The sequence below is a fragment of the Eubalaena glacialis genome, chromosome 5, assembly GCF_028564815.1.
Source record: "Eubalaena glacialis isolate mEubGla1 chromosome 5, mEubGla1.1.hap2.+ XY, whole genome shotgun sequence".
NCBI lineage: Eukaryota > Metazoa > Chordata > Mammalia > Artiodactyla > Balaenidae > Eubalaena > Eubalaena glacialis.
In genome coordinates, this window is record NC_083720.1 from 78,881,822 (window position 1) to 78,896,001 (window position 14,180).

The following is a 14,180-nucleotide window of genomic DNA, read 5'->3' on the forward strand; positions in this document are numbered from 1 at the left end:
CAAATAAATAAAAATTCCCCCCCTTGTGGAACTAACATCCTAGTGGTTGGAGATAGACCGTAAACAAAACATTTATGTGGTATGTTAGAACTATATGTCATATTTGCCATCCCTGCTGTAAGGGTCAGTTAAGTTACAGCGGTGAATAAGATTATCCAGGGCAGGATGGAGAAAGGAGGGATGGGGACAGTTGGACACTGAGTGGATTATATGTAAAAATATGACTTTGCTTCATTCTAGTATTTGCCAAAAACATGATAGTGTGAGTAACAGAAATGCCCAAACTTTAAAGATTTGCTATTGTTTTCTAGGTATTAAACCGCCTGACTTTTGCATCTACTCTTTCTCACCTGCGTCGTTTAAATTCTCCCATTGGTAGAGATGGCAAGCTAGCAAAACCAAGACAGTTGCATAATACGTTGTGGGGAATGGTGTGTCCTGCTGAGACTCCAGAGGTAATGCATTAGAATTTATGTTCAAGACAGAAAGTCCAACAGTAATCATGTAGGGTATAATTACTTTTATAAGTAATTTTTTGTTACTTATAATTTTATTTAATTATGTAGTATAGTTTAGAACTAAGATATTATAATTTTGTTCTTAGGAAGTAAGAGTACATTCTGAAATCAAATTGGAGGAAAATGTTTGTGGAAAAGAATTTGGATAGGCATGTTAAATCATAATGAGTAATATGTACTTTATTTATTCCAAGGGCCATGCTGTAGGACTTGTGAAGAATTTAGCTCTGATGGCTTATATTTCAGTTGGATCTCAACCTTCTCCAATTCTGGAATTTTTAGAAGAATGGAGTATGGAAAATTTAGAAGAAATTTCTCCTGCAGCTATTGCTGAGTGTGTATAAATACAATTAAAAAAAAAAACTTGCTAATCTTTGGTTATAGCTTATTAGAGGGTTACTAACTGCAGAATGCTTTTGGTTTTGCATTTTAGTGCAACCAAGATTTTTGTTAATGGCTGCTGGGTTGGAATACATAAAGATCCTGAACAACTTATGAACACTCTACGGAAATTGAGGCGTCAGATGGACATCATTGTGTCTGAAGTAAGAGTCTTTAATTAATTAAGAGGACATGATCTCTGGGATTTCCAAACGAGGCATAAAGACTAGTGAAAGTTATCTTTGCGTTGGTATCTTTCTTGAACTGGTCTCCTTTGAATTGTAAAGTACATTTTCAAAAGTCTAGATGATGTTTTGAGCTAGATTTAATTATAAGGTATTGTTTGCTTTAATGCCTTAGATATATGCATCTAAAATTTTGACATGTAATTTGTTATTAAATTATATTTTGGAATTCAAATTACATTTTGAAGTAAAAACTTCTTTTGAGAATCTTTTTGTAAAGCTGACTACAGTGCTTTTAAAAAGCGAGTGAATATCTCTGATTTCTCCTTTGTTGGAATCCAGAGATTCATTCATGAAATGTGATACACCTCTATTAGATTCCTTTATGTTTAGGTGGATGTTGAAGTGCTCTGGGATTAGGATGGATTTTTTTAATTTTTTTTTTAGTCATCAAAATACTGTATGAGCTTTATTCCTCACCAAAATAGAGCTTTTGCTTTTAGTGTACTGTATTGAGGGCTGGGCTCAGGCTTTTGATTTCCCCAAATCTACACCTTTGGGTCTGTCTCGGTGAAAGTGCGTTTGGAGAGAAGCTGTAACACACTTAAGCTGACCTCCTGTCTATGTAGCAAAGCAGAGAATCGAGGTTTGGCTGCTCCAGGCCTTCCTCTAGCAGGCAAACCCTGGATTTTGACCCAGGCGTATTCATGGCTTGAAGAAGTCAGGAACAGCCTGCTTCACTTGAGTGTGGCGGGCAAGGCTAAGAGAAAGCTTAAGAACCAAAATTGGTTGTGTTTTTTGTGATTGAGAACTTTGTTAGTGCCATGTGTTTCTGCTGAGAGCTACCTTTAGGTTTTCTGTCTTCTCTAGGATAAAATTAAATTCTTCCTGCTGTTTTAGGCCTCTTTACCTTTCCATGGGCCCTTTCCCTCAACCTGGAATGCTTGTGCTCCTTGTCACCCATGCCTCCTCAAAAATGGGTAATAGGGAGAAGGGTGCTTGTTACTTTTTTTTAGGTAAATCTCACCAATTCTGCAAAACTCTAGTGTTAACTTTCGTCTCCTTCAGGATATTTCACCTGACCCCCCCGTTTGATTTAGATCAGAGGTTGGCAAACATTTTCTTTAAAGGACCAGATATTAAATATTTTAGTCTTGGTTTACCTTACAGTGTCTGTTGTGTATTCAGCGCTGCTGTTATAGTAAAAAGTAGCCATAGACAATACATAAATCAGTAAAACTTTATTTAAAAAAAATAGATGGCAGGTGACGGCAGATTTGGCCTGCAGGCTCTTCACTGAGCCCCTGATTTACATCTATCTCTGTGACTATATGTGGCATATTTTCCTTAAATAACTTCTGACAGAATGCTTATGCCAGATAGTAACTGTTGATTTATTTGCCTACCTCACTTACTAAACTATTAACTTCTCAGAGGCAGGGAACATGTCTTAATATGACTTTGTATTTTCAGTTCTGAGCATGGTGCCTGACATGTAGTGTCTGACACTGAGTGAGTGAGTGTTGAAACTATAAACGGACCCTGTGTCCTTGGACTAGGCTCTTTAATCTCCTATTGGAGAGTGTTGTTGGGAGCTTCTTAGTGGGAAAATTGTGTATATTTTTCAGGAGTCTAGTACTTTTTCTTTTCCTTCATATTTTCTGATAATCAGAGGTCCTCATTTTACCCATTTCTAATTTTAGCCTTGTGTTGGACCTGTTAGGCTTTCCTGTCAATAGTCCTCTCAAGAACACCTATTTCCTTTGGAACACAAGATACTGTTTGGCCTTTAAGGAGACGCAGCTCTGTTTATGTCTTCCTGTTAAGACAAGAGCTATATTCTATTAACTGTATTGTAATATTCTATATTCTATTAGGAATTCTCTTAAGGATTCAAGGTAAGCATTTGAGAATGCCACTCATGGTGTTTTTGCTCATAAACACAGTGTTTCATCTCAGATTGTTTTCTAAGGACAGGAAGTGGGCTAGGAATGTGGGACTTATCTTTTTCTTGGCTTTTGACTCTTTACTTTGGGAGAACTTGGTGTTTTTGATCAAGCTTTTATGATTTACTATCATTTTAAAACTGAGTAGTCCAAACCTTTCCGTTCTTAAATAAACCCAATCTTTTCTTTCTTTCTTTCTTTTTTTTGGCCGCATCGAGTTGCTTGCGTGGTTTTAGTTCCCCCACCAGGGATCGAACCTGGGCCCCGGCACTGAAAGCGCGGAGTCCTAACCACTGGACCACCAAGGAATTCCCCACCCATTCTTTTCTTTAATAAAAGTATCCAGATGTGATTTCACTTTTTAAAAGTACTTTTGTGTAGAAATACCAATCTGTTTTTCCATTTCCCAACTCATTGGCAATTCATTTCTTAGTTGACTTTTAAGATTATATGTTAGATCTAGATAATTTACTGAAGATTCTTATTTGTTTACTTCTTGACTTATTTCTTTTTATATTGGTACTTCAGATACTGTAGTGCTTTTAATATTATGTTCTTTATTGTAAGTTTTCCCAAAATATTTTTGATGTTTTCCAGGAATATATTTTCTAGCACTATCCAGTAGAAATATAATGCAAGTTACATATGCAATTTATGTTTTTCTAGTAGTCATGTTAAAAAAGTAAAAAAAAGGGAATTCCCTGGCGGTCCAGTGGTTAGGACTCTGCGCTTTCACTGCCGAGAATGCAGGTTCAATTCCTCGTCGGGGAACTAAGATCCCGTGAGCCATGCGGCGTGGCCCCCCCAAAAAAAGAAATAGATGAAAATAATTTAAATATATTTTATTTGACCTGCTACATCAAAAATATTACAATTTCAACATATAATCAATGGAAAATTATTAATGATAAATTTTATTTTACTTTTTTGTACTATCTTTGAAATCCAGTGAGTAGTTTATACTTACAGCATATCTCCTTTCAGAATGGCCACATTTCAAGTGCTCAGTAGTGACATGTGGCTAGTGACTGCTGTATTAGAGAGCTAGACTGTAAACCATTTGTCTTATAGGTGATTGTGAGAAGTCAGGCTTATTACTGGGAAAGCCTTGATCAAGGCAGAGTGATATAGGGCTGGATATTGAAAGGTTACACACGTGAAGTACATGTAATTACCAAAAAGGGAAAACAAGAAAATAAGAAATATACTAGTATTTGTGATATCAAACATTTATTTTCTTCATTTTAATTTATTTTGCATGACATTATTACCAGATGTTGTTCAGCTTTATAATTACCAAGGTTAGATATTTATCCTATATAAAATTTTAAATTATACCTAGGTTTTTAGTATATTGAACAATGATAAACTAAGATCTATTAATTTTATTTGATAATTTATTAATCCTATTGTATTTTTAGCTAAGCCTTAATGATACAGAGAAAATAAAAGTTCATGAGACTGTTTTGTCTTTTTATGTATAGGTTTCTATGATCAGAGATATTCGAGAGAGGGAGATTCGGATCTATACGGATGCAGGCCGTATTTGTAGACCACTTCTGATTGTGGAAAAACAAAAGCTACTTTTGAAGAAGAGACACATTGATCAATTGAAAGAGAGAGAATATAACAATTACAGGTAAGAACATGCAGTTAGAAAAAAAGTTAGATATAATTCACATGCCCTAAAATTAAGCATTTTAAACTATGTAGTTCGGTGGTTTTTAGTATAGTCAAGATTGTGCAACCATTACCACTATCTAATTCCAGAATATTTTCATTGACCCGGAAAGAAACTCTGTACTCATTAGCAGTCACATTTGCTTTTTCTTAATTTCTCTTATCAAGTAAGAGACTTTTAGGGTTTTATTTAAGCGTAAAAGTCTTTGTGACATGGTAAAGACTACCTCTACTACAAATAAGAAATAACCTCTGTGCTTTCACTGCATGGGGCATGGGTTCCATCCCTGGTTGGGGAGTTAGGATCCTGCATGCTGTGTGGTGCGGCCAAAAAAAAGAAAAAGAAATAACCGATGTGATATAAATAATGTATAACATAATATGAACAATATAATAATAAATTTAATAAAAAGAATCTTTTACAATTTATTATTAGTGATATATGAATGTATATATTTTTATTGTTAAAAATTCAAAAAATAGGTGTAATAAAAATATATAAAAGCCCCCAATTCACACTCTCCTTTTCAAAAGTAAATACTGTTACCAGTTGGGGTATTTGTTCTTCCAGACCTTATTTTTTGTTTTTATATACTCACCCTAGCCCCACAAGTAGGTTCTTTAGATCAGAGCAGAGCAAAACAAACTAACAGTAGTTACAGAGCCATACTTTATGTGTATTGTTCAGTAACTTGTTTCTTTCACTGTTAACAATAATATACTTATTTTGGGACTCTTTCTATGTGAATGCATACAGATATAGGAATACTCCTTATTAAGTAGGAAGCCTAGTTAATTAAAATAGTTCAGGAAGTAAGGAAATTAAATGAATTCTTTTTTAGTTGGCAGGATCTTGTGGCCAGTGGGGTAGTAGAATATATTGATACTCTAGAAGAAGAAACAGTGATGCTCGCAATGACCCCAGATGATTTACAGGAGAAAGAAGTAGCTTATTGTTCCACATATACGCACTGTGAGATTCATCCGTCAATGATTCTTGGTGTCTGTGCATCTATTATTCCTTTTCCTGATCATAACCAGGTTGGTAGCAGTTTTTGACTATGCTTTGTGAGGAATTGGGGGAAGCAGAATAAAAATTAGAGATTAGTCTGTAGTTTTTTCTGAAAGAAAAGCCTTTTAGTGTAAAGACGATGAACTGCAGCACTTAATATGCTTATTCTTGTGTTTGACTCTTAAGAGCCATAATTGATTATTCCAAATGGTTGTCACTTATCTTTCAGAAAGAATAGGAACTTTACCAACCATATTTCTGATTTATGAAGTACCCTGTAAAGTCTGTTTATTTAGAAGTAATTAAATTTTCACCGATTCCACTTTTCATTTCTACCTTTAGTCCCCTAGAAACACATACCAGTCTGCTATGGGTAAGCAGGCTATGGGGGTTTATATTACCAACTTTCATGTTCGTATGGATACATTGGCCCATGTTCTCTACTATCCTCAAAAACCACTTGTGACTACACGGTCAATGGAATACCTACGATTTAGAGAGCTGCCAGCAGGTATGTTCAGTTTTGTTCTACATTTTTTAAGATCCTGCCATGCTTAAGACACTTTTGTGGGTTCTTTGGAGGGTTATTAAAATGCATATGACACAGTCTCTATTCTCTTAGAATTTATAATGTGGTGGGAAAACATGAGCACAATTCAATAAAAAGGTAGATATGTGTAAAGTGTTATGATGGAGGTATAGATTCCTTTGGAAGCACAGAGTGAAAGAAATGATTGATTCCTGTTGGAGTCTAGAGCCAATTTCATGGGGGAGGTAGCATTTTGGACTAGAGTAAAGTTGATGAAAGGGTATTTGAATTTGAGAGATGGTTTGAACAAGGTCCTGGGTGCATGAAGGCAACTGTCAGTATTTATGTCAGTTTAGTATGGCCTGAGTGGAAATGCATGGGAGTGATACTTGGTCTCATAGTGTGGAGACAGCAGGTTGAATTTTATTTGGAGAATGAAGAACTATCCAGCCTTTTTGAACAAGGAAGTAATACAGTTACAAATTTATTTTACAGTATAATTCTGGCAGTCACGTGAAGGATAGATTAGAGTCAGATACGGTATTAAGTAGGGAGGTAACTTAGAGGTTCTTGCAGTGGTCCAAGTGAGAAACGGTACGGTCCTTATTAAGAAATGAAAAAGTGTAAGGGCGTGAGACACCTGTTGGAATACACTTGTTAAGATTAACACTTGATTACTTATTGGATGTAGAATGATGAAGAGAGGGGAGAAAGGGATTGGAAATATTGTTGGTGTTCCTGGCTTGGGTGATCAAGAGAGAGATAACTATTAATATTGGGAGCATGTTAGAAGAAAGAAGAGGTCTTATTTATTTATTTTTTTAAATCAATTTTTATTGGAGTATAGTTGGTTTACAATGTTGTGTTAGTTTCTGCTGTACAGCAAAGTGAGTCGGTTATACATATATCCACTTTTTTTAGATTGAAAGAAGAGGTTTTAGACGTAAGATAATAAGTTCAGTTTTCAACATGCTGATTTTGACTTGCTGCCAAAACATCTCAGGAATGATCCTCCAACAGTGAGTTGCAAATGTGGTTAGAAAGAAGGTCAAATCAAGAGCTGTGAAGTTTTTGATATATTAATGATAATTATAGATCACTGTGAAATTGCTGAGGGAAAATTCAGAGTGAGAATAAAGCCAGAGACCGTCAGAACTTCAGGCACCAGGCAAAGAAATCCAGAGAGGAGATTTGAGATGTAGCTGATAAGGAGAAGAATCAGGAAGTTGCAGGAAGAGATTCTCAATGAGACTGGACAACGGGTAAAATGGTGCAGAGAAGTCTGAAGGGTATTAGTGTTGAATATAAAGGAGACAGCATAGTTCTTTGGCAGAGTTGTTGTCTTACCGTATTATTAGCGGAATTTTGGCTTTGACCGTGGATAACATTATTTAGTAAAGTTTGCCTTGTAAATAGTGGCTTTAAATTATTTACTATAATAGGGGATCTAACATTTTGATAGCAAATTCTCACAGGTTAGAATGATTTATTTTCAAAGTCTTCCACAAGGGGTTACTATTGTCTAGAAAAACAAAATTGGTTACGTTGTCTACAATGTGCTGGTATCTTTGGGCAATACTTGCAGCGCTGTGTTTTCTTCAACATTTAGATAATAATTTCTTTATGGCTAGAGAAGAAAAGAAACAGGTGAAGGATTGATTTGAAATAGAATGTTCCTTTGGCACTGATACGAAGTGGTGAGGGCATGGCTGGTAGGGACTACAAGCCTTTCAGTTCTGTTATTGCTTCATGCCTTAATATTGTTATCTATCTATATTTTAAAAAACTTTATTTTGAGATAATCTCAAGCTTACAAAAAAGTTGTAAGACTGTTACAAAGAACTCCTATATACTATTCATCCAGATTTCCTAGTGCACATTTTACCACATTTGCCTTATTCTTTCCCTTTCTCTTTCTTCTTGAACCATTTAAAAGTTAAGTTACAGATCTGAAGCCACATCACTCTTTAATTAATTAATTTATTTATTTATTTATTTTTGGCTGCGTTGGGTCTTCGTTACTGTGCGCGGGTTTTCTCTAGTTTTGGTGCGCGGGCTTCTCATTGCGGTGGCTTCCCTTGTTGCGGAGCACGGGCTCTAGGCATGCAGGCTTCAGTAGTTGTGGCACATGGGCTCAGTAGTTGTGGCACGCGGGCTCTAGAGCGCAGGCTCAGTAATTGTGGCGCACGGGCTTAGCTGCTCCGTGGCATGTGGTATCTTCCCGGACCAGGGCTTGAACCCGTGTCCCCTGCACTGGCAGGCAGATTCTTAACCACTGCACCACCAGGGAAGTCCCACATCACTCTTTAATTCTTCAGTGTATGTTTCCTAAAAAAGACATTCTCCACAGTACAACCATCAACATCAGGGGGTTAACATTGATACCCATCTAGTCAGCAGTCCCCAATTCAAATTTTGCCAGTTGTCCTCATAATGTCTGTTATGGGTCTAGGATCTAATCCAGGATAGTGCATGTCTCTTTAGTCTCTTTAATCTGGAACAGTTCTTTAGTTTTTCCTTGTCTCTATGACCTCCACATTTTTGAGGAGTCCAGTCAAGTTACTTTGTACATTGTCTCTCAATTTGGGTTTGACTGTTGTTTCCCCAAGATTTATATTCAGGTTATGAATTTTTTGGCAGTACTAGCATAGAAGCAGTGCTGTATTCTTAGGGCATGATATCAGGAAGCACATGCTGTCTCTGTCCCATTATTAGTGATTTTAACTTTTATCATGTAATTAAGATGGTGTTTGTTAGGTTTCTCCACTTTTTATTAATTATAATTATTTTGTACTTATTAGGTAAGTAATAAGTCTTTGTGAGAAGATACTTTGAGATGATGTGAATAGCTATTCCTTGTCACACTTTCAGTCATTAGTTTAGCAGGTGATTATTGCCAAATGGTGATTTTCTAATTTTATCATTCCTCCCTGTTTGATGCTGAAGTTGTCCCAGATTTTCCAATGGGAGTATCTTCAAGATGACTCCTGATAGGTCCTCATTGTTCTTCAAGCACTTCCTTACATTTTGCCTCATCTTGTGCTTTTCTTCCCCTAAACTTGGACTTGGCCATTTCTCCTTTTAGGATAAAAGAATAGTGTGTAGAAACCAAAATCTGGGTGCTAGGTGTGCGCCTTGCTATTATAATGTCATCATTTCTAGGTCCTCTCGGCTGTTGGAACTAGGAAAATACATGTATGCATATACCCGTCCCCACCTTTATCTATTTTTATATCTCTATATACTAAAGAACCATGAGTTCATATCAATACCATAGCTCCCATCCCAGTACAACACCATAGTGTTTATTTTAGAATTCCATTCTCTGACAGTGAGAAACCTGGCTCCCATTGTCCTCAGTATATTTAGTTATTTGCTCAATCTATTGATGTAACCAATCTCCTGACCATCGTGGCTGAATTATTAGCTCTGGCCCTGCCTAACCTGCCAGCTGCATTGGCCAAATTCTGAGCCCTAAGGGGAAGGGGCTAATAGGGTTATCTTAAGGAATGTCTTTGGATTAGTATCATTCCTATTTCTATAGAGTACTGTTTCTTTGGTTGACATCTTCTGGGAGCAAAGATCCTTGTGACAAAAGTTCACCTTGACTTAAAGTGGGTCAAGATACTTAGGGGCTTCCCTGGTGGCGCAGTGGTTGAGAATCTGCCTGCCAATGCAGGGGACACGGGTTCGAGCCCTGGTCTGGGAAGATCCCACATGCCGCGGAGCAACTGGGCCCGTGAGCCACAATTACTGAGCCTGCGCGTCTGGAGCCTGTGCTCCGCAACAATAGAGGCCGCGATAGTGAGAGGCCCGCGCACCGCGATGAAGAGTGGCCCCCACTCGCCGCAACTGGAGAAAGCCCTCGCACAGAAACGAAGACCCAACTCAGCCATAGATAAATAAATAAATAAAATAAATTAAAAAAAAAAAAAAAGTTACTTAGAGCCTCCTTACTGCTGAGCTGAGGTTTGAAGTAGGTGGGGACAGAATGGCTGAAAGGGTTTGAGCCTGGCTGACAGGTGGGTTGTAATCCTAGATTTCACATGTTTATAGTCTTTGAGATCACAGATACTTTTTTGAAGTTACTAATATTTATTGAGCAGTTTGTGTGAACCACCACCCAGGGCACTTTACACATTATTTCTAAGCATGATAAAAGCTTTGTGATGTTTTTTCACCTACAAAATGAGAATAATAATAGTACCTGCCTCATAAAGCTTTTGTGATGATTAAATGGTTAAATCCACTTAAAACTCATGGCTTAGTGCCTAGCAGTTAATAAGGGAGAAATAAATGTTAGCTGATTAGTGATAGTGGTGGTTGTATCATCTCTGTTTTACAGACGTGGCGACAGGATCAGAAAGGTTATTTGCCCAAAGTTATACAACTTAATTTGCAAATCCAGAATGTAAACTCTGGTCCTTTTTTTTCCCTTTTAGACCAGATGTACGCCTTCCCTCCATTTCACTTTCTTGTGCTGTTTCCTCTTCACTACATTGTTTCTTGATTTGGGGCTTTTAAGCTAAGAAGAAAATATTAGACATATAATTCAGAAGTTTACTGTTTTTAGCTAAATTTAGCTGATCTTTCAGACTTGCCCAGATACCTTGGATAAAGGTTGTAGGATGGAGGGGGTTGCCTCCTGGGCTGTAGTTGATATAGCAAGTGTGGGCGATCCAGGGATTGTCACATGAGAGGAGGAAAGCCCCACAAGGGCCAAGACGGTTGAGCACCTATAGGCTGTCACCTGGAGAAGAGGGAGGGCATAGATAGCACTGCACAGAAACATGAGGACATGCTAGGGAAGTCTTGCCCATTCCATGTATCACAGATGTCACATATGTCCTGCTCCTGGCTCCCTAGTAGTAGGATCATATCACATCTCCCAAGACCCTGGGATTTCTGCAAATTCCCGACTCTTTTCAGATCCCGCCCTGCCGTCAGGATCCTGCATCTTTATGTACTTTTTCTGCGCTATGCAGCTTGACTGTGTGAAAATTAAAATTCTTCTGGTTTTCTCAGACAATCCACACAAAAGAGTGGTGACTAGTGTGGATATTACTAAAGATTCCTTAGAGGAAATCATTTAGATTTCAGGAGTTTTCATTGCACACCTGAGGAGAGACTATTTGACTTTTCTGATCTCTGAAAACTCTTCTTGGCTCCCTGCTATTGGGTGCTTTATCTCTGGTCCTTCCCAGGAAGGACTCAGCTTCCTTGACACTGCCTTTCCCTTGGAGGATTTCTTACTCCCCTTCCTCTCCCAGCAGAGCATTTTAGTTTTTCCTGCTCCAAATACAGATACACAAACCCATCAGGGTGCCCAGAACAACAGATGCCCTCTTGTTACTATGATCCTTCGTTAGAGAGCATTCAAGGTTATATTTAGCACAAAGTGTTTCATGTTATCTGTTCAACAGAGCTTGCAGTCTCAGATTCCTACAGGCTTAGGCAAGATTGGTGAGTAGGTGGAGTTGAAGAGAGGTTTGCCTTTTTGCTGGGGTTAGCCCTATTCAGCATCAGCTGTGGTTGTGATGTGTACGTGCAGACCCAGTGATGCCAGATCTGATTTTTCAAGAAAAGCTTGAAATCTAAGCTTTAGTGTGAATTTATTTTTTAAAATGTTATGGTCAGTGCATTTAAAACAGCTAGTGGAAAGCTTTCTATGGCACAGCGGGCCATAGAAATGTAGTTGTTAAGGAGGAGCAAATGTGGTAGTTAGGGAAGAGGGCCTGCTTTTTGTGTGTATCTCTTTCTACAAATCCATTCCTACCTTGGGTTGGGAATTACTGAGAATCAGAGACTTGGAGGAGTGTGTCTTTAGTGACCCAGACCCAGACCAGCAGTGCTGCCACCCCTTACCCGCACTCCACTTATGAAAACTTTTGCATCCCTGCTGTACACATAAAAGTGTAAATGAATGGTGTGTCTCCTCTTGAAGGGTGGGTTGTGTTTTGAAAGTTGAATTTAGCTTTAAGGAAGCAAATATAAACAGTTTATTCAGAACTTAGATAACCAAAACATTCAGTCATCCAGATTTTGGTTCCTTTGTATTCTGTAGTCATAGTTTTTACTCCACATTTGAAATACTTAGATCAAGATATTATGTTACTGTAGCTTTAGAGTTGAGTGTGTTTCAATTTTTGGAAAATCTGATGATTCACGTATATATGAATTATGTTCATTGAAACCCCACTCGGACTTCCCTGGTGGTCCAGTGGTAAAGAAACCACCCTACAGTGCAGGGGACTCGGGGTCGATCCCTGGTCAGGGAACTAAGATCCCACATGCCGCGGGGCAACTAAGCCTGCGTGCCATGTCTACTGAGCTCGCACGCCTCAACTAGAGCCCACGTGCTGCAAAACTACAGAGCCCACGCGTTCTGGAGCCCGTGCGCCACAACTACAGAGCCCACGCGCCCTGGAGCCTGTGCACCACAACTAGAGAAGAGAAAACCTGCACGCCACAACTAGAGAAGCCCGTGTGCCTTAATGGAAGATCCCGCATGCTGCAACTAAGACCTGATGCAGCCAAAAATAAAATAAAATAAAAAAATAATAAATAAATCTTAAAAAAAAAGAAACCCCACTCACATTCAACAATCATTTCTTATATTGCAATCTACTAGTTTATAGAGTTTTCAACTTTTTTCTTTAATACTTGTTACTTTATTTAAATATAATTTTAATTTTATATTATGGTTGATTTACAATATTGTGTTAGTTTCAGGGGTACAGCAAAGTGATTCACTTATACATATATACATATCCGTTCTTTTTTAGATTCTTTTCCCGTATAGGTTATTACAGAATATTGAGTAGAGTTCCCTGTGCTATACAGTAGATCCTTGTTGATCCCAAACTCCTAATTTATCCCTCCCCCCCACCCTTCCCCTTTGGTAACCATAAGTTTGTTTTCGAAGTCTGTGAATCTGTTTCTGATTTGTAAAAAAGTTCATTTGTATCATTTTTTTAGATTCCACATATATTCCAAATATCATATGATACCTGTCTTCCTCTTTCTTACTTCACTTAGTATGATAATCTCTAGGTCCATCCATGTTGCTGCAAATGGCATTATTTCATTCTTTTTTATGGCCGAGTAATATTCCATTGTATATATGTACCACATCTTCTTTATCCATTCCTCTATCAATGGACATTTAGGTTGCATCCATGCCTGGCTATTGTAAATACTGCTGCATTGAACTTTGGGGTGCATGTGTCTTTTCGAATTATGGTTTTCTCTGGGTATATGCCCAGTAGTGGGGTTGCTGGGTCATATGGTAGTTCTATTTTTCATTTTTTAAGGAATCTCCATACTGTTCTCCACAGTGGCTGTATCAATTTACATTCCCACCAGCAATGCATGAGGGTTCCCTTTCCTCCATGCCCTCTTCAGCATTTGTTGTTTGTAGATTTTTTGATGATGGCCATTCTGATCAGTGTGAGGTGATACTTCATTGTAGTTTTAATTTGCATTTCTCTGATAATAAGTCATGTTGAGCATCTTTTCATGTGTTTTTGGCCATCTGTATGTCCTCTTTGGAGAAATGTCTGTTTAGATCTTCTGCCCATTTTTTGATTGGGTTGTTTGTTTTTTGATGTTGAGCTGCATGAGCTGTTTGTATATTTTGGAAATTTATCCCTTGTCAGTCACTTGGTTTGCAAACATTTTCTCTCATTCTGTGGATTGTCTTTTCATTTTGCTTATGGTTTCCTTTTCTGTGCAAAAGCTTTTAAGTTTAATTAGATCCCATTTATTTGTTTTTATTTCCATTACTGTAGGAGGTGGATCCAAAAAGATATTGCTTCAATTTATGTCAGAGTGTTCTGCCTATGTTTTCCTCTAAGAGTTTTGTAGTGTCTGGCCTTACATTTAGGTCTTTAATCCATTTTGAGTTTATTTTTGTGTATGGTGTTAGAA

The 14,180-nt window shown here is 37.7% G+C and overlaps 1 protein-coding gene across 1 annotated transcript in view; it reads left to right on the top strand.

The window, feature by feature from the left end:
* The window catches only part of POLR2B (RNA polymerase II subunit B), a 45,483-nt gene that overhangs the window by 21,114 nt on the left and 10,189 nt on the right, over positions 1–14,180 (top strand). Inside the window, exons 11-16 of the mRNA XM_061192339.1 lie at positions 312–455; positions 713–852; positions 952–1,063; positions 4,515–4,669; positions 5,553–5,751; positions 6,065–6,233. Of these exons, the coding sequence (XP_061048322.1) occupies positions 312–455; positions 713–852; positions 952–1,063; positions 4,515–4,669; positions 5,553–5,751; positions 6,065–6,233 (919 nt within the window). The remainder of the gene's footprint in view (positions 1–311; positions 456–712; positions 853–951; positions 1,064–4,514; positions 4,670–5,552; positions 5,752–6,064; positions 6,234–14,180) is intronic.